Source organism: Bos indicus, chromosome 7, assembly GCF_029378745.1.
Source record: "Bos indicus isolate NIAB-ARS_2022 breed Sahiwal x Tharparkar chromosome 7, NIAB-ARS_B.indTharparkar_mat_pri_1.0, whole genome shotgun sequence".
Classification (NCBI taxonomy): Eukaryota; Metazoa; Chordata; class Mammalia; order Artiodactyla; family Bovidae; genus Bos; species Bos indicus.
Genome location: NC_091766.1, coordinates 38,036,822 through 38,062,284, shown reverse-complemented (window position 1 = coordinate 38,062,284; position 25,463 = coordinate 38,036,822). Strand labels below are relative to the sequence as shown.

The window sequence follows — 25,463 nt, the reverse complement described above, 5'->3', positions numbered from 1 at the left end:
CTTGGCGCTGCTCTTTGAGAAACCCAGTGATTTCATATGTTTGACAGGAGGGAAGGGGATGGAGCCAGGCAGGGAAATGCCAGCACAGAAGAGAAATGGATCAGAGGCCCTGGAGCATCTGGAAATGTTGGGAGGGGATCAGGGAATTTCCTGAAATTTGGACCAGGGTGCTTAGAGAATCCTGGATGAAGACCTCTTTCAGCCACAGGCAGGGCACCCAGCTGCCTCCACCTGGGAGCGGTCTTGTGAGTCTCATACACTGAGCATGCAGTGGACCAGGCAGGCAGCCACCGTTCACACTGAGAAGAGCAGGCAGCCCCTGAATTGGCCTTGTGGAACAGGCCTCCCTGCATTCCAAGCATGCATAAAGGCACCTTCACCCATGGGTACACACTTGTTCAATCACATCAATGCTGATGTCCAGGTATGCAAGCCAACCCTGGCCACAGGCACCATTCCCAGGCTCACATGAGGCACAAGAACATCTGTCACTCTAACCAAGCCACCCTGAGATCACCTCTCTCCCTGGTCACAGTGCCTGAAGAGTGCAAGCGTGGCCCACAGTACCAGGCGGGGACTTGGAACTACTCAATGTTTTCATGAGAAGTGGCTGCCACCTGAAATCCCCAACAGGTGATAATTCCCAGCCTAGAAAGTCATGTGAGCACCAACCAGGGCCCAGAGCACCTCCATCGACCTCCCACACTGCACTGTCTTGGAACTGTAGCCTGTCACAGGGTGGGCCCAGCCTGCCAGCCACTCTGGCCCCACTACAGGAATGGAGCACACCGAGGTGGTCCCCGCTGGGGCCCTCATAGTGCCCATGTGGCTCCTCAGAGAACTGGGAGGGACACTGGCAAATTGAATTATATTTAGAGAACCATCTCCCAGCACCTGGGGACAGCTTCTCCTGCGGAGGGGAGGGTGCGGGAGCTCAGACTCCTGCAGGGGTGTAGGCAGAGGGCAAGAGGCTGGGAGGCACTCACATGCCGGGATAGATATGTCTCTAAGTGGGCAGAGCCCTGTTCCCCTCTGCCTCTATGCTGCTGCTTGGGAGTTCTGAAGTCAAATCCCTCTTGCTCTCTTTTTCGTCCTTTCCTGGCATTTTTCTTCCCCTCAGGGTCCTCTGAGGAGAAGGCTCCATAGAAAGATCTTTAAATGAATGGCCCCTCCTGGGCTCTGGGGAATATATTAGAGTTCTGAAGAGATGGCCAAAACGGGGGAAGTAATCCAGGGAAGACAGGGAGACATATCGGGCAGGATGGCCTGCTAGTGCCAGCCATGCATCTCGGCAGGGCTGGGGAGCTGTGGGTCACTTCTCATAGGCAGTCAGGACAGGGCCTGAGAGAAGGAGGGGGGGTACCCATTATCCCAGCTCCTTCTTTGTTCTCCTCTGCACTCCCAACAACGTGCAATTATTTCATTTCTTCATTTGTTCACTGGCTCGTGGCCCATCCCCTCCACCAGAACATTGGCTCTGGGAGGGTGTGGGTACGGCTCCACCCTACTTCCCAGCATCTCCGGGGTCTGGATCAGACCCGCCCCCACCCCCTAGTGGAGGTGATGCTCAACAATCATTCATTGAAGACATGAGTTGAGAAATGAACAAATGAGTGGGTGAGTGGACGAATCAATGAGCAAATTCACCCAGGGCAGATTTGCACTCAGCCTGCACCTGAACCTATCTGGAGACGAAGCCAGGCCCCTGAGGTTGTCCAGAGTAAGCCCCACTCAAGTCCACGGGAAAGACCTGAAAACTCTCTCAAGTTGGGCTCCCTCCTACTCAGCTGTCCCTGCTGCTCCCTGGGCCTTAACCAACTACGTGTCCTCCAGGCGGGAGTGGTCACCGCTTGTGCCATCCCGTGCTTGGCGCCAGGCAGAGAAGAGAAGATCTACAGAAGCATGAGTCTCCGCAGAGAGACTTTGCTGCTCCTTAGTGCTCCTCTCACCCCTCCTCTGTCCAGGCAGTGACAAGCCCTGCCCGTCTACCTTCACTGTGGCTGGAACTCTCTGCCGAGTCTGGGGTGCAGGGCTGGTCAGCCCTCATCTGGACTGTCTTGGTACTGGGCTTTGCTCCCTCACCCACTGATCTGCCACCGGGCCACCATGATCCTTCTAAAGCCTGATCACGTGGTTTCCTGGATTTAAAGTCTCCAGCAGCTTCCCCACTATCTCTGGGATGGCTGGAGGAGACTCCTCAGTGTAGCATGGGGGGCCTTGCATAATGTGGACTCAACTCCTCTTCACAACCTCAACTTCTGCCACTATCACCATGGCAACAGCAAGGCCAGCAGCTAATAGGTCCAAGCTCTCATCACACACTCTGCCCTGAGCTGCACACATGGCATTTGACCCTCTCACGATAGCATCATATAGGATAGGCGATTGCTGTCCCCATTGTACAGATGGGAAAGTGAGGTGTAACGAAAGCAGCCAAGTGACTTGCTCCAGGTTGAATGGCAATGTTACAACAAGAATTATTATTAGAGCTAAAACGTCTGGAGCCTGAACTCTATTCCTGGCGCTGTTCCAAGCATTCCACAACTGCTACTCCACATAGTTTTCAGACCAGCCCTCTGAAATCAGACTGCCAGCCAAACACTTGACTTGTCCATACCTCGGTTTCCACGGCTGTGAAATGGGGAGCATCATGACAGTACCCCCTCAGAGGTCTGTTGTGAAGCTTCGATGAGACAATATGTGAAGATGTTTAGCACAAAACAGGCTGGTTTCTGAGCAGTGCTGTGCCACAGCGTGCTTTGGGAAGATGCAGGCACAGCAGTGGGGCTGGGCTGGGTGAGGGCAGGATGGGGGAGGACCTCTGCCAGGCGGTGGCAGTCAGCCTCTGGGGGTCTTGGGGGGCGGAGGAGGAAAAGGTGCAAGATTTCAGGGTTGTGGGGAGGGCTAGTTCTGGGCAGCACAGGAGTCCAAGATGGTACCCAGGGCACTGATCTCACGTGGCTGGAAGATATTTTAGGGAGACAGGCCCATGTGCCCACCCTGGCCCATCACTGGCATGGCTTCCAGGAAGTGGAAAGAGAGGCCGACCCAAGGTTCGCCCTCCAGGGGATGCAGCCCCCAGGACACTCTTGAGCACTCCTGGGCTTTGATGCAAGGACCCCTGCTGTGTCTCAGTAGAAGGTGATGGACAACACCCTGGCATTGGAGACCCAGCCCCAGGGATGGGGAGAAGGGGCCTCAGGGGGACTCCATACCAGCTGACTGGAGTTGCCAGCTGCAGTCCCATAAATCGCACCCTGGCCCAGGCTGGCAGTCCATTAACATGAAAGATTTTATCGCATTTTACAACCTCCCTGTCTTGTACGGCGACAGCAGGTAATTAAAACAATAATTGTTTTCTGATGTTGCTTCTGCTGAACGATAAAAGCTTCCAGTTATTTTCCTTTCACTGGGGTGGGTGGGGGAGGGGTCTGCTGATCTAGGGGTATGGAGGTGGGGTGCAGGGCCACAGAAGTTTGGGAGGTGCACAAGGGGGATGAAGGGTCCCCTGTGTGACCCCCGGAGTGAAGCCTGCAGGAGTCTGATTTCCACTTGGCCAGGCTCTGAGCATGTCCTGTCACACACACAGGCCAGTGTTCATGCCCAGACCCAGCTGCCCCGGGAGTTGCTCTGGAGAATGCCACCCTGCTTGGAAGCCCCTGGGAGGGAAGGAAAGCATCCCTGGTCAAGAAGACAGGCAGAAGCTGGGTCCCTGGAGGAGCTGGTCTGTCCATAGCCCTAGGGAACCCTCAGTGGCTCCCATTCCCTCAGAGAGGGAGGCACGGACAGGCTCTCAAGAGTGGGGATGATGAGGAAGTCGGGGGTCAGAGGCTCATGGGTACCAGCCCTAGTGCTGATGAACTTGTACCTCCCAGTTGCCTGGAAGCCCGGCACAGCAGAGGTGACTTGCCTGAGAGGGCTGGTGTCTTTCAAGTCCCATAGAGAGCTTGACTCAAGGGTAACAGGATGCACAGTACAGTGAGGGGTCTTTTGTGCCCCCTGAACTCTCTATCCTCCACCTTCCCATCCTTCCATCCGTCCACCCACCCATTTACCCAGCCCTTCATTTGTCCACCCATCTGTCCTCTCTCCTGCCTGTCTGTCTGTCCATCTGACACATACTGACCTTCTACTTAGTGCCAGCATCACTCCAGGCTTACGGGACACAGTGAGCAGCAGGCGGGCCACAGTCCCTGGAAAATCTTATGTCCTAACATAAGGGTGGAAGTAGAAAAGAAGTACACAAGCCAATAAAGAGGGTCCTCCAATGCGGATAAGTGCCGCAAAAAGCTAAGCCGGTGGCAGGCTGCTACTTGAGGTTAGGTCCTGAGACTTGCCCCTTCCTTGCCACCACCAGCCTCATACCCAGGAAACCCAAGGTGGGTGTGGGTGGGTGTGGGACATGACTGGTGTGATCTCTGCTTGTATCTATGAATGACGTCACACCTGGGGGCTCCCCCACCCTCCCCCCACAACAGCCCCCTAGGCCTGCAGTCAACACCCTAATGCTTTAAAACAAATACTTCTTAATCACTAAAAATTGAAATGATTTCATGTGAAAATGTTAATGTATTCGGAATCACAGCCACGCACTGCGTCTGACAAATTAGCACCCAGCCCGCCGCATTGTTTGTAGCTACATTTATCCCCGTGACGAGACACACACACAAAACGGAGCACAGGGCGGCAAGGGCAGCTCCCCACTGGGGGCGTGTGTAGAGGAAGAAGGGAGGGGTGGGGGGAGATGGAGCACGGGAGGGCAGTGAGAGGCCTGGCCCTTCCCCGGCAGCCCGCCTGACCCGCTGCAGGGCCAAGTGCCCCCCCCCCCCCCAGCTGTCCCAACCCCCGCCTTGCCCTTTGAGGCCAGTCCTGGGCCATGTAACCCACACCAGGCAGGGTTGGCTGGCCTGGAGGCAGCCTGATGAACATAAACATGAATTCAGGCTACTGGCAAAGCTGGGCACCAGGAGAGGAGAAAAACAATTTTTGCAAGAATTTAATGATTTCAAAAATAAGCATAAGTATGTGGAAAACTGGAACCCTCATGCACTGCTGGTAGAAACACAAAATGGTGCAGTTGCTGAGAAAACAGTCTGGTGATTCCTCAAGAAATTAGACCTAGAATTACCATATGACCCAGCAAATTCCACTCCTGGGTATATACCCAAGAGAACTAAAAGCGGGTGTTTAAACAAATACTTGCACACAAATGTTCAGAGCAGCATTATTTACAAGAGCCCCAACACTGGAAACAACCCAAATGTCCATCAGCCAATGATAATGGATAAACGAAATGCCATCTCTCCATACAATGGAACATTAATTAGTCATAAAAAGAAATGAAGCACTAATACATGCTACAACCTGCATGAACCTCAAAATCATGCTAAGTCAGAGAAGCCAGATAGTAAAGGACACACGTCGTATGATTCCATTCTCATGAAATACCCAGAATAGACTAATCTGTAGTGACAGAAAGCAAGCTGGGGTTCGCTAGGGGCTGGGGAGGGGGGGAACGGGGAGTGACAGCTAATGGGGTCTCCCCTGGGGCTGACACAAATGTTTTGGAATTAGATAGAAGTGACGGCTGCATAACATTGTGAACGTACTAAATTGTGCACTTTAAAATGCCTAATTTTACGTTATATGAATTTTACCTCGATTCTCTATATAATAAAGTACTCAAGAAGGGTGTGATTCTCGACCGCATTGGACTTCCCTAGCTCATTTTAGAGAGTCATATCTGATACTGGGCGGCAGTGGGGACTGCAGGCCTTGAGACAGCAAGGCGCTGTGAAGGGACCTGTCCTACTTTCTCCCCACATCCTCCGTCCTCCCCACCCTCACCCGGCTCCTGCTCTCTATTCTAAGGCCTTGGGTCTAGCACCAATGCAGCCCAGGCCCAGGTCATCTTCCCTATTTCTCAAATGAGGCAGAGGGTGGGCCCTCTGAACTAAGAGCAGCCTGGGACTCAGGTCTCCTGACTCCCAGTCCAGGGTGATGTGCAATCAGCCCAGGCCTGGGCTCTCTTGATCTGCCTTCAGAGGGACTTTAATCACTCAGTTCCTCTGACTGCACCTTTTGGGAAGCTGAGGGGGCACATGGCATAAATGAGCACAGAGACAAGTCCCACTTCCTCTCCACCCAGCTCCACACTTCCCTGTGCCTGGACCACAGTGCACCTCCACAAATTATGCTCTTCCCAGCTTTGGGGCGCTGCCCACATGGCTGGCTCTTTCTTGTCATTAGGGTCTCAGCTCACAGATCACCTCCTTGGAGAGGCCTGACCATCCAGGCTAATATGCCAGCCAACACACCTGCATCTAGCTCACCCAGGGTCATGGGTCACATGGCCCTCTCTGCCTGCCTTCCGAATCCTGGAAAGCATTCCGCATTATCTGAGTCTGTCTACTTTTTATGAGCGTGGTGATGGAACTCGCCTTGCTCAGTCGGTATCTGTAGGTCCGCAGTAGGTCCACATCACTGCTTCCTTAAGGACTGATGTGTTCGCATCTTCACTCAGCCCTGTCCCCAGTCCATCCTCTCAGCTTTCCTCAAAAGCTCCCTGGGGCCCTCAGCCTTCTGCCCAACCCCTGGCACAGATCTGTGCTCAGAGGGGCTGGTGCTGGGACCTGGCCTGCGGTGGCTGCGTGTGACTCAGGCAGTCACTTCCCCTCTGAGGCTGCCTGCAGAAAGCTGTGTGCAAGAACCTTGCAAGCATTGAGCAATCTCAACCATCCAGCCAGCCCCTGCTCCCTGTGCCCAGGCTCCTGCACTGAAGCCCTCAAGGATCCCTTTCTGGCTTCTAATGTCCTTCTCTTGAAGCTCTTCAGATTCCAAGTGGCCGTTATTCCCTGCCCACCAGACTTGTCCCTTTCTCTAAGGCTGGTTCATGCTTCTGGGCACAGGAACTCAGGCACCAATTTCTGGTGCCACTTGCTCATGAGCATGTGCATGCACGCCTTCCAGGCCTCGTCTACAGGGGCTTTCCCTGCAGCCCTCCTCGCGGCTGCCACCCTGTCCTCAAAACTCCTCCCTGGACTCCTGGGCTCTCTTAGTGGCCTCCTTCGGCTTTCTCAGAATCACTCTGCCAATCCTCCATTTCCATCTCAGCTGCAGCCATTCCCCAATCACCCCTTACAACAGGACTCAAGCTCATAGTGACCAGCTCCTTCTGAATGGGCCTTGCATCTCCACTTCCTGCCATCCATGCCCCTCAAAGCGCCCATCCCAGGTTTTCCATAAGCTTTTAGCCTCTTCCACCTGACTAGCTGCTGCCACCTCTATTGAACAGGTGAAATCTAAGCCCCCAAAACAGGCTCTAGAGTCGGAAGGGAGAGGAGGAAGGCTTCCGCACATCTTCTTGGTGTTGTGCTGGGGTGAGAATGCAGTCTCAGGGTGCCTGCAAGTGGGGCTGCATAAGACAGGGGTGTACACCAGTCAAGGAGGTAGCCAGGTCCCAGCCCCTGCCCACCCAGGAAAATGGGCTCAGTGCCCAGATCCAACTTTTCAAGGGGATCCCCAAATCTGGACTTGTATATGAACTTACTATTGTCTAGAATGTTCTGTCTGCCATGTGAGGTTGCCATGCCCTGCACACTGCCACCCAGCCATCTTTGGGTGGGTACTTTGTCCCCAATTGTCATATCTTCCTCCCGAGACCTGGTGCTAGGGTCCCTTTCAGGTACAGGGCATTGAAATCCAGCCAAGCTGGCATAAGCCTAAAGCAGGAAGCTTTTGGCTCAAGTGCTGGGAAGGCTGAGGTGGGGAGCTTACAGGACTGAGGGAAAAGGTGTGGGCTCCTGAGTCTCTGGGGCCACCAGACAGCTCCCTCTCCTGCCTGTCTCTCTGTGTTGGCCATAGTTCCCTCTGCAGCCAGACTCTCTCCCTATAAGGGGGAAATGGCTGCCACTGGTCCAACATCTCTGTCTGCATCTTCACAGCTGCTGATCCCAGAGGGAAAAAGGAGGGCTCCTCCACTGCCAGGTAGGAAAAACCACGGGAAAGAACCTGATTGGCTTAGGCCAGGTCCCAGGGCCGCTATGGACCAATCACCGTGCCTAAGATCTCCACTAGGATTTGCCAGCCTGGTCAGGTGTTTTCTAGGAGGAGGGTGGGCCCCCCTGATTGACAGTCCCACCAGGACCCCTCCAAGGTGTTGGAGGTCACCTAGAGAAGAGTGCTATGCCAGTGACGTGTGTTGAATAGTCAAAACAATGAGCACCAAAGAAACAACAAAATTCCACGAGGTGAGGTCATCCCTCCAGAGAGCCCAGTTCCCAAAGGTAAGGCGCTTCTCAAGGCCAACCAGTAAGAGTGGGGCTGAGGGTGGAGGCCAAGTCAGTTCCAAAGTCCACCCTTTCCCCTTTACCATGGGACCTCACCAGGGCCACCTGCAACCATTCCACAGTCTCCCTGACAGTTCCAACAGAGTCTGTTTCAATAGCCCCACCAATGGGGAGCCCCCTGCCTGCCAAGGCCACAGTTGTCACTGCTCATTAGGAAGGTCTTTCTCAGCCTCTCATGTCTGACCTGCGGGTCTTGACCCTACCCTCTAAGGCTATACAGAACAAAGCAAATCCACTTTCCCCTCCTGCCTTCAGTGCCTTGAATTACACAGGACCGCCCCATCATTGCCCTGACCTTTTGAAGACCTCTCTCCCAGGACATGATTTTGTCTGTCCCTCGGTTATCCATTGGATCTGCCAGCCCTGACCACCCCGGTTACACTTTCTTTGCTTCACCTGACTAGAACCAGTTTCTGTTACTTGTGGCCAAAGTCCCTGAGTGATGTCCACGCTCTAGGCAGGGCCTGGCAGGGTGAAGCTCATAGCTCTGTAAAGCCTCTTGCAGCTTCTCCCCTGTTGAGGCTCCCCGTCCTGGTTCTGCTTCTGACATCACTTTCCCAGGCTTGAAAGCTCTGAATCATGTTTGCCTCATTCCCATCCCTCACCCCCTACATGCAACATCCAGAGGCTCCTCCCTTCAAATGTCTCCCACATCCATCTCTCTGACTCCATCCCCACTGCCTGATCCCTGAGAAGGGAGGCCTCGTCATTTCTTGCCTGGATGACCGCTGCAGCCTCCTGGCTGGTCTCCTTGCCTCCAGCCTCTCTCTGCTCTCATCCATCCTCCATGTGCTGCCAGATTAATCTTCCTTAAACACTGCTCACTGCCTGTCACTCCCCAGCTCAACGATGTAGCCGGCCCTGTCGCTCACTGGTCCCCCACAGGCACCGTCTGCTTCAGCCAGGCTGCGCCTCCTGGCTCCCCTGTACACACGCTGTCACCAGGGAACGCCTGTGTGCTCTTTCCCCTCCCTTCCCTGTCTGGCCAGCACTACCAACGCTAAGGTCTCAGGCAGAGTCCCTCTCCTCCTCTGGCCTTGGGACACCCACAGTTGGGAACAGAGGAAGTGGTGTGGCCAGGGCCAGCCCTGAAGCCACAATCTAGTCTGCAGGTCAGCAGATGGGTTGTCCTTGCCTGGCCTGGCTGGGCTCTTGAATGTCGCTGTAACCCCCACCACCTCTCTGCTCTGCATGTCCTGGGAACCCACCCTGGCTTCCAGGCTGTTCAGGAGTCATACCTGGTCAAGCCCTCTGGATGAGACATCTCTCACTACATCAACCTTCCTTCTCAGGCCCCCTCATGAATGCCCATCACCCCTCAATGAGCACCTTTCCAAGATTCTAGATCTGCAGGGTCCTGCCCTGATGCTCCCTGCCACTGTTGTCAACCAAGAACCTGCTCCCCCCACCACTTAAGTGGGTGTCACAGAGGGGGCCAAGAGTGAGTATCCCCATAGCTGTCCACAGAGCATCGGCAGCAGCTCCCATTTATAGAGCATTTAGCCTGGGTCTGGCATTGGGCTAAGTGTTTCAAACAGAATAACTCATTTAATCCTCGCAACCTTACGAAGTAGAAGCCTTTCATTATCCAGAGTTTCTAGATGAGAAAATCGAGGCACAGAGAGCTGAAATCACCTATCTAAGGTCACCCAGTTTAGGATTCTGTTTCAGAGCCCTGACTCTTAACCGTCTAGTGCCTGACATCCCATCCCACAGTCCACTGAAGAGCTGGGGAGGTCAATGGATCCAGCAGGGAGGGGCCCAAAGAGCCACTGTCACTCTCTTTTTGTGACCACTTCTTCAGAGGGCTGGGGTGACCAGGGGAAAGCAGTGTGCTGAAGCCAGCTCATCCTGGCTTAGGAGAGCCTGTTGTTAAAATTTCTGGAATTTTGCAAGCTGGTCAACATCACATTGGTAGCTTGAAATAGGCCATCGTGGGAGTATTTACACCATAGAAATTGGCAGCTCTGTCCTGCACTTTCCCGGAGAGCCAACTGTTAAACATTCATCGGCACATTACTGCTGGGGAGGGGAGGCTGACCACCCTCCGAAGGGCATCCTAGCCTATGGGTGCCAGGCTTCAGGCAACTCACCCCAAAGACAAGCCCCCTCAGTGGAGCCAGGAGTCTTAAAAGCACGGGGTCTTGAGAGGACTGGGTGGGTCTCAAAGATGGGCCTCTGGCTGTGTTATCCCAAAAGATCTGAAGGAAAGCTCTCTCAGAAAGTGGTATATTCTAACCAAACATGCCCAACATGGAAAGCTGGCCACCAACTAAGGACAGTGCCACTGATGAGAGGCATGGAATGGAGAACCAAGCTGGGAAGCCTAAGCTCAGGTCCCGCAGAGGTTTGTGGGAAGTGCCAACACAACTTGGGGCAGGAGGGGCTTGGAGGAGGAGGCCCAAGAAAGGGTGGGCCTTCTGACTGGTTGGGAGGTGCTGGAAGGCCCGCCTCTCCACCCCACCTGAGGACACTGAAGTGGAGAGGCAGGATAAACACTAGTAAGAAAGCACTGAAGGCAAGAGGTGAGATCAGGACAGGCTTAGTGACTGCTGTGAAGGAGCTCAGGTCTCTAGGTCCTAATAAACCACACCCCAGGTCCAGGCACAGGCCTGGGGCAGTCATGGGGCAGATGAGTTGACTGTGGCTGAAGAAACAAGAAAGCTGTATTTGGTGGATCCGTCAGTTATGTTCTTTGACTGCAAGCAACAGAAATCGCTTCTTACAAATTTAAGCAAAAAGGGGGAAGTTCTAGTGAGAAACTAGGTTGCTGAGAGAAGGGGAAAGAGGCTTAAAAAAGAAGGCTCTGAAGCAGGAAAGGAACCAGGATAGGAAATTACCAACCTGCCTTACCTGGGCCCTGCTTTCAAGATGAAGGGGCCTGTTGAATACTGACCATGCGTATACCAAGGGAGAGGTCAGAGGGTCCCTATGGGGCTAGGAATGGAAGCTGGACAGATACAAACCCAACAACAATTGTCCACTGCAACGGCCCCATCCTGGTGAACCCGATGCAGACCCCAGGCACGGTTCTGGTAGTGCATCTGAGCCAGCTTCACATGACCAAGGACACTGGGAAACAAGCTGGGACCCCCAAAGACCTGTCACACCAGACCAGCTTCCTTTATCATAGAGTTACTACTCTGATAGGTTAGGCTCAGACTGGAGACAGTGTGCCCGGACTGCAGCCAGGTACCTGATAAAATATCTCAAGATCAGCAAATGTAGATGCACAAACCAGGTAATAACACATTAAGTGAAAGTGACATCGCTCAGTCGTGTCCTACTCTTTGCGACCCCATGGACTGTAGCCTATCAGGCTCCTCCGTCCATGGGATTTTCCAGGCAAGAGTGTTGGAGCAGATTGCCATTTCCTTCTCCAGGGGATCTTCCTGACCCAGGAATCAAACCTGGGTCTCCTGCATTGCAGGCAGATGCTTTACCGTCTGAGCCACACATTAAAGGGAACGCAGAATCTTTGGAATGGCCAGCATTGTTTTCTAACACAGCCGATTAAATGACTAATGTTGCTCCACAGTTGGGTCTTTACCTTTGAGCCTTAGGCTGTGCCCTTTGAGCTAGTCAGAATTTCTATTAAATACTTGGATAAAAGGCACTGATAGCATATCTGAGGATTGTGTGCCCATCCCTTCTCCCTGAACAAGAAGCTGCAAGTGGTGGCAATCAGCCTTGGTAAGAGGACAGCGACATAGGTGGCTTGGGCCCAAGCTAACCTGCACGACCATAACCACTGGCTGTGGGCACTGGCTCATTCTGAGAGCATTTGAGTTGGAACAATGAGAGACCAGGACGTTTGTTGGATGGCTAAGGGAAGAGAGATTCTCTATTTTTTCCTGGATTAGGCCTGCAAGGATGTAGCTCTGGTAATTCCTGGCAGCTACCTTGGGACTGTGAGAGGAAAGGTTTTTGGAGAGTGGCAGCAACACTTCCCTCTCCTGCCAGAGCAGAGATGAGGGGTGAATCCTGGTCACACATTTTCCCTGGATCCAACCATGCCTGAAGCCAGAACTACCCCTGGCCTTTCAGTTACACGTGGCAAAAAAATCCTTCCCTGCTCCCTTTTTTTCTTAAGCCATTTGGGTTGGATTTTCCAATATTTGCAACAGACACACTTAGTATCCTATGACAGTCTGTGCCAGGGCATTGTGTCACAGTGCGATGCCCTCCTGGGACTGATATCCAGAGAAGCTAACAAAGACGTTGGGGATAGAGAAGGGGACTTGGAACCTGCTACATGAGGAACAGCTGAGTGGAAAGGAGGTGCCTGACCTGAGAAAGGGCAGATGGGGCCTTGTATTAAGTAAATGAAAAGGGAGAATCCACCCACTGTGGCCCCAGAAGAAAAAGTCAAGAACTATCTGGGGGAGCTTCCCACAAAAGATTCCATCTTATGTAAGAAAGTTGTTTTGAACAGTCCCAGTCACCCTGTGTGTGTGTGGCCCCGGCTAAGTTGGAAAGCTGACCCCCAGGGATTTTTATAATTAAAATCCTGTGGCCTGGACATCCCAGCCCAGGTTTAGAAAGAGCCTGTACCCTGGTGGCAGGGTGGTATGAAGAGGCAGGATGTAGGGGGAAAATGGGCTCTGGGAGACAGGGGATTAGGGCTTCCCAGGTGGAGCAAGTGGTAAAGAACCTGCCTGCCAATACAGGAGACCTAAGAGAGGCAGGTTTGATCCTTGGGCTGGGAAGATCCTGTGGAGGAGGGCGTGGCTATCCACGTAAGTATTCTTGGCCTGGAGAATACCATGGACAGAGGAGCCTGGCTGGCTACAGTTTATAGGATCACAAAAAGTCAGACAGGACTGAAGAGACATAGCACACACGCAGACTTCAGATTAGCCCAAGATCATGCAAAGAAGCAAGGTCCTGTGACTCTCCAGTGGGCTTTTAAGTCCATGGGACACCAGACAAGGCCCTGACAGTAAATGGACATATGGGACTCTGTTCTGTTCCCTGCTGGTGTGGGTGGGGGAGGTGCGGCCAAGCAGTAACAAAGTCCCAGCTCTGCCATTTCTCTAAGGCTCAATGTTCTCATCTAACAAATGGGACTAACCTCACCTACCTCCTGGGTTGTCCTGCGGTTCTGATCACAAGATGCCGGTAGAGTCCAACACTGGACACGGTTCCCACCATTACCAAGGTAATTATGACCATAGATGTGACAGTTTCAGGTACCGAAGGCTCCTCCTATTCCCGCCCCAGGCTTCAAATCCTCTTAGCAGAAGGAGGAGGTATCCCAACCCCATCCTGAAACCCCAGGCCTGTCTAGTAAGGCAACGCGGGACCTCGGGAAGCCGTGCCCTCCCACATCTGGAAAATGAGACGAACCCCAGCGGCGCACGCCTACGGGAGGTGCTCCAGCAATCTCCTCCTCTCCGCCGCGAGGTCAGCCGAGGGGGCTCTGGAAGCGCTACCCGCACCAGACCACCAGAGGGGCCCACCGCCCGGCCACGTCTCCGGGGATCCGGGGGCAGGCGGCGGGGGTGAGAGCTACAGCCGGGCGAGCGCGGGAACCGAGGAGCCGCAGAGGCCGCCTTGCTGCCGTGCCCGGAGGCTGGACGCCTGCTCCCCGGGCGGCAGCCGAGCGCTCAGCCAGGAACTTGTTAACAGGCCCCGAACAAAGAGCCGCTAATCCGGCGGGCGGCCGCGGGCGGGCTGGCGGGCGGAGGGATCCCGCCCCTTCCCCGCGCGGCCGCCGAGTTTACCGCGCACTCATTACCCCGCGCCGGGCGGAGGCGGCGACCGGGGCCCAGGCGGTGGAGCTGGACGCGTGGTGCCCCTTCTCCCAGAATGGCCCGGGGGCGCGCCCCTCCCCAGGGCCCGGGCCGGCGCCGCGGCTAATTGCTAATCCCTGGGCTCGGGTTCCCATTGGCTCGGGCACCTGCCGCCCCCGGCCGCTCACGTGCCCCGCAGCTCGCCCGCCCAGCCGGAGGCTTGCCGCTAGTCCCGGACCCCCGCCCGCCGAGCTATCCCGGACAACGTGGTGGGGGTTGTTTGGAAAGAGGGGAAGGCTCCGGTCACGCTGGGACGATACGGAATCATTCCTACCTGACAGTGCCCGTCATCCCCCTTTTTTATTTTGGTGGGGGAAGGGGAGAGAAGGGCTGGAAAGATGCGGATATGGGAAAAACCAACAGCCCCTCAACTCCATCTGGTCTGTGCTCCAGTAAGGAGGGGGTAGGGTCTAAATCGGGGTGTATCTCCCTGCAGGCTCTGGGCTGGATCTGCTGGGGTGGGGCACGGAGAGTCACATCTGCCATCCTGGCTGGAGAGGTCTACGGTAGGGGTGGGTTACAGGGGCCAGAGCTCCCTCTCCAAGGATCAGTCTAGAATGACTGCCCCTCCCCAGACCTCAGCCAGGCATTCGCCTGGAGCTCAAGGTGACCCCGAGCCTTCCAGAGGGACACAGCTCTGACATCTTGGCGTGGGGAGGGGCGTGAATCTGGGGGACTCACCCATCAGGACACTGGCCCTTGGTGCTCTCACTGTGGACAGGCAGGGAGTTGAGTCCCCTCCCCCATCTAAGTGGGACCTCAAATATGCCCTTTGTGGCCTACTCTGGGGAGCAGCTGCCACTTAGGCCTCTCCTGATGGCCATGAATCTCCCTGTCTCCTCCATCTCAAACAGGGCTGGGATGGCCCAGCCAATGACCAGTCTCCCTCTGGAGAGAGGGAGAGGCAGGGGACTTCTGATCACCGACCTACCCCTGTCATCCCTCAAAGGGGGCAGAGAAAAGACACCAGGCCAGCCCCCCATCCCCAGGCCTTTGACCTCTTTCTGGACCCCTAGCTGCATCCTCTCCCACAAAGTGGGAGGGCTCCCCCACTCTGTAGGAGAGGAGAGGAAGGAACAGTGCCCTTTGCCATATCCGTCACCTCGATTGCTCACATTTTTTGAGCACCTCCTGTATGCCAGGATGGACATGCATCGATCTGCCTAATCCACACAAGGACCCTGTGAATTAGGTCCTTTTATAATATTTTGGCTGATTCCCAGGTGGCGCTAGTGGTGAAGAACCCGCCTGCTAATGCAAGAGACATAAGAGACTCGGGTTCGATCCCTGGATGGGGAAGATCCCCTGGAGGAGGAAATGGCAGCCCACTCAGCCTGGAGAATCTCATGGACAGAGGAGCCTGGCGGGCTGCAGTCCTCGAGGTCACACAGAGTTGGACCACGACTGAAGCAGCTTAGCACGCATGCACACATGATATTTTAGAGACATGAAATGAAGGAGTACAGGGAGGAGCTACATCCACGGCCAGGACTAGGGTGAGGCAGAGGGTGTCGAGAGCACAGATGTAAGGAAGTCTTTGCTCTCAGGATCAGCCCTGCACTTGCATGACATAAATCTTGCACCCTAGGCCCCTCCCTTGCCTCACCCTCGTTGGAGCCCTGGTCCAAACCCAGACCCCAGAGCCTGCCAACTCAACCACCCTACCACCTCCTACGCATGCCTGGGGTTCTGGCTCCCAGGGGGTCAAAGGCTGTCTGCAGCATCTTCTATCAGTCCCCAGGAAGTGGGTAGGCCTCAGGCGCTGGCACGCTGACCTTCTGGGGATCCTGCGAAGGCCTGTTTTTGCCACTGGGGGGTGTTCAACCAGCCAAACAGGACCTGGCTTCCTTGCCAGGGCACTGGAACTCCCAGCTCCCACCTCTATGTCACAGTCACCTTCGGCCCTGCTGCAACAGCCACCTGGTTCCAAGGCAACACAGGCAGCTGCTGCCAGCGTGGTTGGTGGCTTTGGCAGGTGCTGGGCAGATGTGAACAGTTCCTGGGGGAACCTGCTGCTGAGTGTACAGTCTATCTCAGGCTCACGAGGCAGCCTCTCTGGGCATAGCCCCCAGTAGTTATCCAGCCCAGCCCATTAGCATACAGAGGAAGACAGCCCAGAGAGGTTAAGTGGTTTGTTCAGGGTCACACAGTAATCCAATGGCAGAGTCTGAACCAGAATTGAATTGCATCTCGGGTGCCCACCCCTGCTTTGCTGCCATGTTCTGTGTGTCAGAGCTGGTCACCACAGATCCAGGACAAACTGGGCCCAAATGATCATCTTCACAGAATCTCCAAAGTTCTTTTCACCCTGGGGGGACTGGTGTTTGAATCAAGTGTCTGAAGCAGGTGCCCTGCGAGGGGTGGTATGAGTATAGATGAGGTGGGGTGGGTAGGAGGCTTCTTCCAACTAGAAGCAATGACTTCTCCTAGGGGCAGCAAGAAGTGAAACAGTTTATAGAGATGGTCTTCTCCCTTATATATGATGTTGGAGCCTGACACAGCTTAAGACCCCACCCTGTCCTAACTCACTTCCCTTCAAATGCCAGGGAAAATGGAGGAAGGAGGCACACAGGTACCTGCTCCATGTTGGGGTCCACCTGGGCACTCAGTGTCGCCCATCAACTCGTTACTCTAACCCCAGAGAGCAGAGGTGACCCTATTCTCCAAAGGTGGGAACAGGCTGGGGAAAAAATTTTTTCTCATCCAAGGTCAGGTGGCTTAGACTGAAACCTGGCCTGTCCTGTCTGCCTCCAAAGCCCTGCCTTTTCCATTCTACCTTACAGGCTCCCCAGAGGCAGGAAAGGAAGTAAAAGTAAAGTCGTTCAGCCGTGTGTGACTCTTTGCAAACCTATGGACTGTAGCATGTCAGGCTCCTCCATCCATGGGATTTTCCAGGCAAGAATACTGAGTGGGTTGCCATTTCCTTCTCCAGGGGATCTTCCTGACCCAGGGATGGAACTCGGGTCTCCCACATTGCAGGCAGACTCTTTACCATCTGAGCCACCACGGAATCACAGGAGGACCCTTCAATGCCACTCTCTTGGGAGCAGACAAAGGGAATGGAGAGCTGGGTCAGCAGAATTGACTGCAGGAAGCTGGGTGCCCATCTGGGTGGTGAGGAGGGTTGGGGCCCAGGGGTTGGGCTCTGCTGGGTCTGGGAATTGGGAGCCCTGCTTGGTGCTCAATGAACCTCCAGTCTTGGTGTCAACGCCAGCCCTGAGCATCGGAGTGGGGCCTGAGGAAGAGGCCACTCAGACAGATGGTCAGGGTCAGGATGGGTACTATCAGAGGGGGGTGCCCCTCAGCCCCACCTTCCAGGGGCTAGAGTCTGCAGGTCTGGGGTCCAGAATTACATTATTCGCAAGAGAAGACACCCACCTGGGAACATCTGTGCCTGGGAGGGCTGGGGCAGGCAAGGTTCCTGTTCCACAGACACTGGTGCACCTGTGTGAGGGACCCACAACACAGAGGCTCCAGGGAGCTGGTTTGCCATCTGTGTGGGGGCGTCAGCTAGCTGGTCCTGGCCCTGGACAGGAGCCATTGCCGGCCTCCCTGGAGCAGGGCAGTCTGTGTTTAGGCACAAGGATTGATGTGGGGGGCGGGGCGGATGAGGAGAGCTGCGAAGGGACAGAGCAAACTTCTCCCCACTCCCCAGCCACAGCGCCCACCCCACCGTCCCCTTGTCTAGCCAGAGAACTCAAACTCAAGCAGAGGAAATAAAAAGAGAAATAAGCATTTGACTGGCTGTGACTCGGAGCATGCTGGGGGCTGAGAACAGGGTCATAGCGCCATTGACAACGGCAATACTTGTGGGAAGCCCTGGCACGAGTGAGGAGGTGCCCCCCTGCCCCAGATGCTGCCCCAGGCCACTCCAGGGCTGAAGAGTCAGAACCTCTGTCCTGGAGCCCACTTGGAGCTTACCAGTGGGCCGTGGCCCCCTCATGGGTATGAGGAGGCAGGGCTGGATTGAACCTGGAGGCTGAGATGATCACAGCACAGTGGGGACTGGCAGCAGCAGCGAAGGCTTGGCCTGGCCCTGACCAGAATTTGAGGATGTTGGGGTATAGGATGGGGATCGTGGCTGGCTGGCTGGGGGAGGGGGCACCACGTTTTGCAAGGCATGGGAAGTACAGTGGGTGGAAGCCAGAGCTTGTCTGGGAGTGTGGATGGCCAGAGTCAGGGAGGACACCTAACCTGCCAACATGTCCGCCCAGGGATGTGTGTGCTGCAGGTGTTTCCCTAAGGGCTCCTGGGCTCGGGGTTCAGACTTTCCCTGCTGCCACTGGGGTGCCACAGAAGGCGTTCTCGTGCATTCGAGCCTGGGCACCAGCCGCATCAGTCTAGGTGGAGGATGCAGAAGAGGGAGGGAGTGAGGGGTGGCCACGGCACCAGCCCAGGTGAGAAAGGTGAGGGGGAAGGGCTGGGTGGGGAGGGACAAAGGAGGAGAGGGACATGAGCAAAGTCACAAGTAGGGCTGAGCTGGAGGACCTGGTGATAGATTAGACATGAAGCATGAAGGAGAAGGTTAGAGCCAAGAGAGACTCGAAGGTTTCCTGCCCCAGGCTGGGGGAAAGGGGGAGGGGGCCTGGGAGGACGGACTGCAGGAGAGGGCTGGCCTGGAAAGAGCAGGTCTGGCATGTGCACGAAACAATATGTGTGTGTGTGTGTGTGTGTGCGCGCGTGCGCATGTGTGCGCACATGCATGTGCATGTGTGTGCATGCATGCGTGTGCGTGTGCACGTGTGTGTGTGTGTGCCTGTACACTTGTTCTCAGGAGGCAGCCAAGCCCAGCACTAGGGCCCTTGCCTGGAGAAATCCCTCATACCTGGCTCAGGGCAGCTTCTGCCTCAGACTTCATGGCTTCAGTCTGCAGGTCTGGGGCCCAGAGCAGCGCAAGACAAGAGAAAGGGTTGTAAGACAGGGGAGTCCGGGCCCCTGTGCATGCATGCTAAGTCACTTCAGTCACATCCAACTCTTTGTGATCCCATGGACTGTAGCCCACCAGGCTCCTCTGTCCATGGGTATTCTCCAGGCAAGAATACTGGAGTGGGTTGCCATGCCCTTCTCCAGGGGATCTTCCCCACCCAGGAATCAAACCTGTGTTTCTCATATCTCCTGCACTGGCAGGTGAGTTCTTTACCACTAGCACTACCTGGGAAGTCCCCTGGCCCCTGGCTGAGACCAAAGTTGGCTGCTCCTAGGAACCAGGTCCGTCAGTGCCTCTAGGTTGGGGGTCTGGTACCTGTATCAGTGCCAGTCCCCAGGCTCCTAAAGGAAGTTCCTCCCAGCACAGGGCAGGAAAAGCAGGAGGGCCAGAGGACCAGCCCTCTCCTATGGGTGCCTGGTGGGCTGCCAAAGAGCAGACCCCCCCCTCCCAAGGCATGGTGAGTGACAGCAGGGTATCTCTTAGCCCTGAAGAATGAAGACCCCCTCCCAGCAACCAATGACCCCAGCTGATGGGGGGTGGAAAGTGGGTCCGGATCAACCCTGTAGGTGGGAGAGGGGCTGAGGAGGTGACCACGGCTCTGGGATGCCCCCAGCCCCCCCTTTCAGGAGGTCCAGTTCCCTGTGGGCCCCTCCCCTCAGGAGTTCAGAGATCTGAGACCAGAAGGCCGGCAGGTGTGTGCAGCCCACAGGGGCGGGGAGGCAGGTACCAGCTGTGTGAGCGGGTATGAATGGGAAAAGCCTGTGAGACAGGTGGTTTCTGCATGTGGGGGCACAGAGAGGACCTGCCTGGGTGAGTGCCAAGGGACAGGCTTTAGACAGAGGGTGGGCACCTGGCCTGGGGAGCAGGAGGCTCCGATCCTGCTGGCCCCCCGGCGCCCCCTGCAGCCTGGCTGGCTGTCCCTCCCTCAGACCCATTTTTCACTGGCTGCTGTTGCCAAGGAGCTGAATGGGCGATGCGGGAGGAGCCAGGGTCAGCGCAGGGCCAGCCTGCTGGGCACATGTGCCCAGAACCTGCGGGGGCCAGCAGTAAAGGGGCCCCAAATGACAAGAAGGACCCCATGCCCTTCAGCAGCCCCTCACACAGGCCTGAGGGCTGATGCCGGAGGCAGGCTCTGCTCCAGGGCAGCCCTGCGGCACTGGTGCCCACCCGCCAGCGCCCTGGGCAACCTTGCATGAGGTCCCAACAGGTGCCCCACGGCCCTGGGATGCGGTACCTGGACTCTGTGTCCTGAGGGATCCACGCAGCACCCCCTGGGGCTGCGGCACCCGGACTCACCAGTACCCATCACCCTCTCGTCTACATATGCTCACCTGTGCCACTGCTCACAACCGTCACACACGTGCAGCGGGCCTGCCACCACACACGCTCATCTGGCCACACACATACCCGGGCTGCACACATCGCCAGCCCCCGTCATCGCCAGGCCACACATGCCAGCCCAGAGCCCTCACACGTGCTCACGGGGGCGACATGCAGATATGACCACGCAACCTTCCCGCATGCATCAGACTCAGTAAACAAGCCCTGGGCCCCTACTGGGTATCTAGCAACACCTCCCCCATGCGCGGGGCATGAACACCCCCCAGCTCACCACGGTCAGTGGCTCAACCCGTGCCCCCTGAGCGATGCACACATACGCCTAACACGCACGTGTGTGCAACAGGAACACACACCCAGTGGCAGTGCAATCTCCCAGATGCGGAGGGGAGGTCATGGGCAGAGGGGTTTGTTAAAGTGAGGATTCAGTGGGGGGATGCTGGGGGGATGGAAAAGGAGAGTGGATGGGTGAGGGAGGGAAGACTGTGGGGGCAGGGTGGGGAGGGCGGCTAGCCAGTGGATGCAGGATGCACTACACAGAGACCCTTGAAGGAAACGGACATCGGCCTCAATCATCAGGCTGCTTTCCGAGCTTTCACTCATTCCTCTTCAGTCAGTCTGGCTTCCTTTCTCAGGAACCCCAGTGTTCCCTTCTGACACCCCTGGGATTGACAATGGCCTGGCCAGGCTCAGAGGCAGCCCCCAGGGTCTCAGGGCTGCAAGAATCAAGATTTGCTATGGCAAGCTCCATGCCCCCCTGATCACACAAATGACCCCCTCCCGTCCACATAGGTGCTCAGCTCTGCTAAGTGCAGGGGGGCAGGCAGCCATCAGGAGGCCCCAACAACTCAGCCTAGGTGGAAGGAAGCTTGGGGAGAGCAGACAAAGGATGCAGGGGAACTCCTCCCACCCTCAGGAGTGGGCTGAGGGCTGAGTTATGGGGCAGGTGAGGGTGGCCAAAGGGACACGAGGGGAGGGAGAAGGCTTGTGCCAGAGAAACAGAGTGGGGAGAGCGGTAGAGCTTCCACGCACACAACTCTGGACCCTATGCACCAGGAGGGCCAGGAGCCACAGTGCCGGGGCCCGGGGCCCGGGGCCCTGGTGCTTCCACTGTGCGGGACTGCAAGGGCTCGGGGGCTGGTGTATGCGCCTCCACGCCTGAGTGTGCGCGTGTGCGAGAGTGTGTGGCGGGGACAGAGGAGGACACTGTGTTCCGGACGTGGGCAGCGGCCAGGTGCCAAGCTGGGAATTGTGAGTAGCTGTTTGGGGCAGACGCTGCCGGGAAACGGTATCTTAAACCCCGTCCTCAATTTCCTGGGCACTTGGGATGTGGTCAAAACCCTCTCACCGGCTAACCGGCCAAGCCAGACTCCCCGGGGCTTTGACCTAAACCCCCAGCCCTGCGCTGGGGCCGGGCAACCAGCAAACTTCCCCCGCCTAGAGGCGTGGGGCGTCTACACTCGCCAGCCCCACGCGCTGACAGCTGCTCCTGGACTTGGCAGAACCCAGGCTTCCGGGGAAGCGCGCGGGGAAGCTGCGCAGCAGCGACAGGCGGCCCCCGCGTCCCGCCTCGCAAAGTTTGGCCTCGGGGGGCTCCCAAACCGGTCCGGCAGCGCGGGTTAGGGACCCCTAGAGCAATGAGCATTCGCGCGCACGGTCCCCCGCAAACCTCCCCAGAGCGCGCGCGTGACTCACCCGAACCGCGGAGCCAGGCGGCGAGGACTATGCCCAGGAGCGCTGGCCACAGGCCGGACAGGACGGCCATGGCCGCGGTCAGGCGGGCGGGCCGGGCGCGGGGCCCCGCGGACAGGAGGACGCCTTTCAGCGCCTCAGCCCAGAGCCCCGGCCCCGGGCACCCCCGGGGCCCATGCCAGCGGACTGCGCTGCCTCCCGGCGGCCGGCTGCGGGGCGCACGCGGCGCGTGCCTCCCTTGGGCACCGGGAGCGCAGCAATGCAGCCGGGGCGGAGCGCAGCGCCAGCCGCGCCGCGCACAGAGCCAGCCGCCGCGCGGAGCCCGCAGCCGGGGAGCGGGCCGGCGGGCGCCGCAAAACCCGGACTGGAGCAACGGAACTGGGCGGCGTCAGGGCGGGGCGGGGGAAGGAAGGAGGGGCCCAGAAGCCCCGCGCCGCGCGAACGGGCCACCCCCAGCTCTGGGGATCCCTCTCGGCGTTGCCCGAGGCTCCCCCAGGGAGGGGCTGGGGTGGTGGGCGGGAGGCCTCCCACCTCCCTGTGCGATCTCCAGGGACCGGCCAAAAGTCTGAAACCCGGAGTGGATCGATTCTCCGGATCCGGGTTCTCCCGGGCCCACCAGCCAGCGCACAGGTGGCCCGGGAGGGGCCCAAGGCTGCAGCGATCCCGGCGCGGCGCCAGGCTGCAGACAGCGGCCAGGGACAGCGGTGCCCGGCGGCGGTTCCGCGCAGCCCTCTACCCCCACCTCACCCTACTCCGCACCTCCCGGTCGCGCTCCGAGGCTTTCAGCGTGTTGCTGTACGCCACCCAGCCCGCGGCTCGGACAGGGGACTGCGGGAAGCTCCCGGACCCTGGCCCGTGCGCAGAGGTACACGGGTAGGACAGACTAGGGGCCACCCGCAGTCCCAGCCACAGAACCAGGTGGGCCTCAGAGTGATCCTAGGTTTCTCTAACCCCACGGCACTGTTTACCTAAAGAAAACAACGCTAGGACGCAGCGCAATCAACAAGACGTGCAGTGTTTGCGCCCGCAGCGCGCACCTCGCAGGAGACGTGGGCGTGAAGGAACCACTGGGTTTTGGGAGCTAGAGAGATCTGGGGTAGAGTCTAGGGGCCTCCGTCTTCTAGCTCTGTGACCTTGGGCAAGTCACGGTGTCTCCCGGAGCCTCCAGCAACGACCGCCGCTGGAGCCTCCTGTTCCCCACCCCCATACCCTAATCGGGTTTAAATAAACAGAGGGTTGCCTTGAAGGAGAAAGGAAATGACGGACGCGCACCATGTGCACAAGGAGAGTGGTTAGAAAAAGAAGATCCTACTCTGTGTCGGGAGGAGAATGAGAAGGGTAAGGGCAGGGTCGCAAACTAAAATGCCTATAGTCGATGGGCATTCTAAAAGGCTAGTCGATGATACATACTCGATTGATGCTGCACGCTGGGCGACATAAGAATGGTCTTCGCTTCCACAAAGAGATACGAGCTCTCCTATATTTCTTGAAACACGAGGCCCTCTCTCGGTCTGTCTTTTGTTTCCCACTTTTGAGAGAGAAGGGTTGTGAGAAATGTTTTGCTTTCCTCTTACCTCTGCTGTGAAAAACACAGACAGTGTCCAGTTAGGTATCTGTAGATGCTGGGCTTCAGTGCCAAGGAGGCCAGGGCAGCGCTGGGGACTGGGCACAGGGTCCCATCTCCAGGCACAGCTGGTTCTTTTCCAGGTGCCAGGTTGAGAGGGTGGGGCCCAAAGGGGCCACATCTTCCAAATTTTCAGTACAAGCCATTGTATATGAAGTTTTTTTTATTAAAAAATTTTAACTAAAAATTAAAAAAATTTGATTTCATGTGACCCCAGATGAAAATGTCCACAAATATCCACCAGCTCTGGGTTTTGAACTCTGCTTTGGGGTTTGCTTGTGCATAGACTGTGTCAGGTGGCCCTGATCTACCCAACAGGACTGTGTGTGTGAGTTGTGGGGAGCAGTGTGCCCAGGCTGCTCCCTCTGACACTATACCTCATCCCACTTTCAGGGAAGAAATGGGTGAGAGAGGTGAAACAATAGCAGAATCTTCATTTTCAGCCCCCATTATGGGAAGATAATTGGGGACTAGGATTTGGGTACTGGAGGGAAGTAGTTGAGGATGAAAGACTGGGATTGGGGCTAGGGTATAAGATGATGTTCTTTTTTTTTTTTTTTTTTTAAGATGATGTTCTAATGGTGTGTGCTAGACTGCTATGTCTATTACATTTGGTTTGATCCTCACAAGGAATCCTATTAAATAAACATTATTATACCTATTTTATAGATGAGGCCATTGAGGCTTGGGGGAGGAAAGAACCCTATGCCCAGGGCCAATCTTATTCAATGATTGTGAGGTTAGCTGAGATGACTCTGTGCAAGGTTTGATTTCAATGTCCATGCCCCTTAAATTTCATCCTGCAGTTTTTGCTTTGGGATGAGAACTTAGGAAAGGGTCTCTTTCTCTATTCAGTTTAGTTGTTCTGGTCATTTCTCTGGCCCCCTCTCTTCAGCTGGAATAAGATGGTGTGTGTAGCAGTCTAGGTAGACTGTGTAGACTAGGTTGTGTTGTAGTAACCATCCCCAAGTTTCTGTGGCTTAAGTCAACAAAGATTTATTTCTCATGGGTCCATTGCTCCAGATCTTCTTCACTCAAGGACTGGGGCTGAAAAAGCAGCCACTCTCCCATGAGGAAGAGGAAATGAGAGCTCTGGAGGTACACCCTTCTCCCAATCAGTGGCTCAGTCTAGAAAGGACGTCACTTCCACTCAATATTCAATGGCCAGAACTATGGCCCCACTCAAGAGGATAAGAAAGTGCATACCTACCACACGCCTGGAAGGCAGTTACTGAAATACATGCACAGCAGCAGTGGCGATGGCCACAGCCTCCAGCCCCAGCATAACCCTCCCCTTGCCTACTCTGCAACTCTGTGTGGGCCCTGGCCATGGTGGCCTCCCTTCTGTTTCTCCAGCATCCAGGCTCATACCACCTCCATCCCTTCCTGTTTGCTTTCCTGTGCCCAGATCTTCACATGCATAGTTCCTTTTAGTCACTCAGGTCAGCTGTCCTCTTCCAAGTGGTACTCAGGGCCATGTCAGGAAAAGGAGTAGGAATACCCTTGTGGAGACGGGCGAGTAGACATCTCACCTGAATTCTATGTAAGAATCTAGTTTGGAGGGCTGCCAGGAAGGGCTCATCTCAGACCCAAAGCTTGATGGCCAGATAAGAGGGCACCTGATACCTCCAACCTGATTTACTCTTGAGCATCAGACTCCAAGAGAAGGAGGAGCTAGATCCTTCCTGGGGGGACCCTCCTGCAAGTGTCTGTAGCCCCTTGCAATATCCCACTGACAG

At 56.1% G+C, this 25,463-nt stretch overlaps 1 protein-coding gene across 2 annotated transcripts in view; it reads right to left on the bottom strand.

Annotated features, from left to right (window-relative positions):
* UNC5A (unc-5 netrin receptor A) overlaps nt 1–22,382 on the bottom strand; it is a 64,413-nt gene extending 42,031 nt beyond the window's left edge. Inside the window, exon 1 of one of the 2 annotated variants that reach the window (XM_070793303.1) lies at nt 22,104–22,382. In XM_070793303.1, the coding sequence (XP_070649404.1) occupies nt 22,104–22,173 (70 nt within the window). In that variant the 5' untranslated portion in view covers nt 22,174–22,382. The remainder of the gene's footprint in view (nt 1–22,103) is intronic. The other variant, XM_070793304.1, reaches the window with a different exon arrangement.
* Between the last annotated feature and the right edge of the window lie 3,081 nt (nt 22,383–25,463).